The sequence below is a fragment of the Pteropus vampyrus genome, unplaced genomic scaffold, assembly GCF_000151845.1.
Source record: "Pteropus vampyrus isolate Shadow unplaced genomic scaffold, Pvam_2.0 Scaffold424, whole genome shotgun sequence".
Lineage (NCBI taxonomy): Eukaryota > Metazoa > Chordata > Mammalia > Chiroptera > Pteropodidae > Pteropus > Pteropus vampyrus.
The window spans coordinates 425,152-427,326 of record NW_011889205.1 but is presented as its reverse complement, the minus strand read 5'-3'; the positions used below and the strand labels follow the sequence as shown (position 1 = coordinate 427,326).

The 2,175-nt window shown below is 34.9% G+C and overlaps 1 protein-coding gene across 1 annotated transcript in view; it reads left to right on the top strand.

Annotated features, from left to right (window-relative positions):
• LOC105306142 (V-set and transmembrane domain-containing protein 2A) overlaps nt 1–2,175 on the top strand; it is a 26,395-nt gene that overhangs the window by 2,673 nt on the left and 21,547 nt on the right. Inside the window, exon 3 of the mRNA XM_011381047.1 lies at nt 62–112. Coding sequence (XP_011379349.1) covers nt 62–112 — 51 coding nt within the window. The remainder of the gene's footprint in view (nt 1–61; nt 113–2,175) is intronic.

The following is a 2,175-nucleotide window of genomic DNA, read 5'->3' as shown; positions in this document are numbered from 1 at the left end:
CGCGCGCCCTGGCTGGGACCGTCCGGGTCCCCACCTGAGCGCGCGCCTCCCTCTCCCGCAGGTGGAGCTCGTGCCCGACCGAGACCCGGACAACGACGGGACCAAGATCAGCGTGAGTATCACGGGGACGGGCGGCAGGGGGCGCATGCCCTTGTCAGCTGCCAGGCAGGCCCAACGCAAAAATCAATGCATTTGAGGGTTTTAAAAGCCTTTTAACTTATTGTCCCTGGAAAAAAAGGCGATTTTGCAAACGCAGGAGAACCGGTGTCTCTTTCTTACCTCACTGGGTGCATCAAAGTGCAAGCCGATTTAGAGTCGGTACAATAAAATGATGTATATTAATCGCCGAAATATTTAAACATTAGTAGAGAATCATTTTGCTATCATGAAGGGTTTGCGACCCTTTTTTCTTGCCTGTTTAGCAGTTATATAAATCTTAAGAGTTAAGAGCTGCGATGCTAATATCCGTTCGAAGTTATGGAAATAATTATCTTTTAACGAGAAGTAAAACTTACGTAGGAAAATCTTCCTAGGCAGAAAACAAAATTAAAGCATCACACAAGATGTTGAAGTTGTGATGAAAACTTCCGTTTTCACGACTATTCCTAATATGTGTACTGTATTTCTAATGCCAGTGTTCAAAATCACAGAAAGATAAAACCGAAAGCCAGCATAGTCATAACATAACTGGAAGAGGTTCACCTATTGAAACTGTAGAGATGCATTTCTACCCCACGGGTTATTACTTTTCATAATTGTGTGTTAAATTAGAAAAACATGAAAGTTATTTTTTTTACAACACCTTAACTTAAAAGAAGCCAGATGGAATCACTTTATGTTAATAGAACTGAATAATTTGTTGATAATTAGTAAATGTTTCCATTACTAGAAATGAAAGTTGTATAAGAAAGGAGACCCGCTAAGCATATATATTACATATATATTACAAAAAATAAGCATATGACAAAAATCTAATGACCTACATTTAAAAAGGAAGTTATTCTGAGGCTTTTACAACAGCGTCAAGTGGTATAAGGCTAGAGTTAACTAGAACTGTAAAAGTATATTGTTCTAGTAGATTCAAATTCTGTAACTCAACTGCATAATCTCAAAACGGAAGCAAATGTCAAACAAAAAATAAGATATAAACCAGAAACTCCAATTTATATTCATAAACTCACAGACTTTTTATAATATTTCAATTAAATTATTCTTATGTCACGGAAACTGATGTTTTCAGACAATGCTAGTAAAACTTTATTGGCAGAAGCAATTGTTAACAATATTTTTCTTAAACATTTTACTTTTCATACACACATATAGTTAGATAGATTATTTATCAATCAGTCAGCTTTCACTTTTCACCGTCCATACCTCCAAAGATCAGCAATGAAAACAGCCTCCAACATCCTGACCTAGGGGAGCAATACGATCAGATAACATAATCATAATCATGGATACAACTGCTCACAGTAGTATCTGTACTGATAGTTCAAAAAATCTAGCAAAAAAAGAGTTCTAGATACAAATTGAGATAGAAAGTAATTACTTCCCAGTTTACCACTGTATGACCTTGAACATACGTCCTAAAACAGCAATTGTTACCTTAGAGTTCCCAGGAGAGCTTTTATAAAATACCAATTTGAGCTTCACCCCCTGAAGACACAGAATACACGTGAAGCTATTAATTTCCATTATTGTTATAGTAGTATATTTATATGTAATTTTCCATTCACATACGTACTTATGGTTATGGTTCCAATGTTGAAAACTATTTGTGTATACAACTCTATATGTGAAAAATGGAGGAACCCCCAAGTTTTCTTAACCATTTATGGCCATTTGAAAGTATAATGGAGGAGCAGAATAACTTTGTCACCTTCATTTGTTTTCTCTTTCTTTCAAAATCATCCAGATCCTTAAATCCTGAATGTCTTATGAAATCTTATCATTCAGTCAGTCATGGATAATATATAATGTATATCCAATCTAACTGTTCTGATAAAGATTCTTATGGATATAGATAATATGATATAGAATGTCATGTATTAAACACAATCATATGTATAATTTTGCTATTAATCTGGCATAAAACTTATTAGAAATAAGAAAGCCAGTTTCAATTTTGAATATCAACCAGTGTTAATTTCAAGTTCCAGTAATGTAAAGATCCTA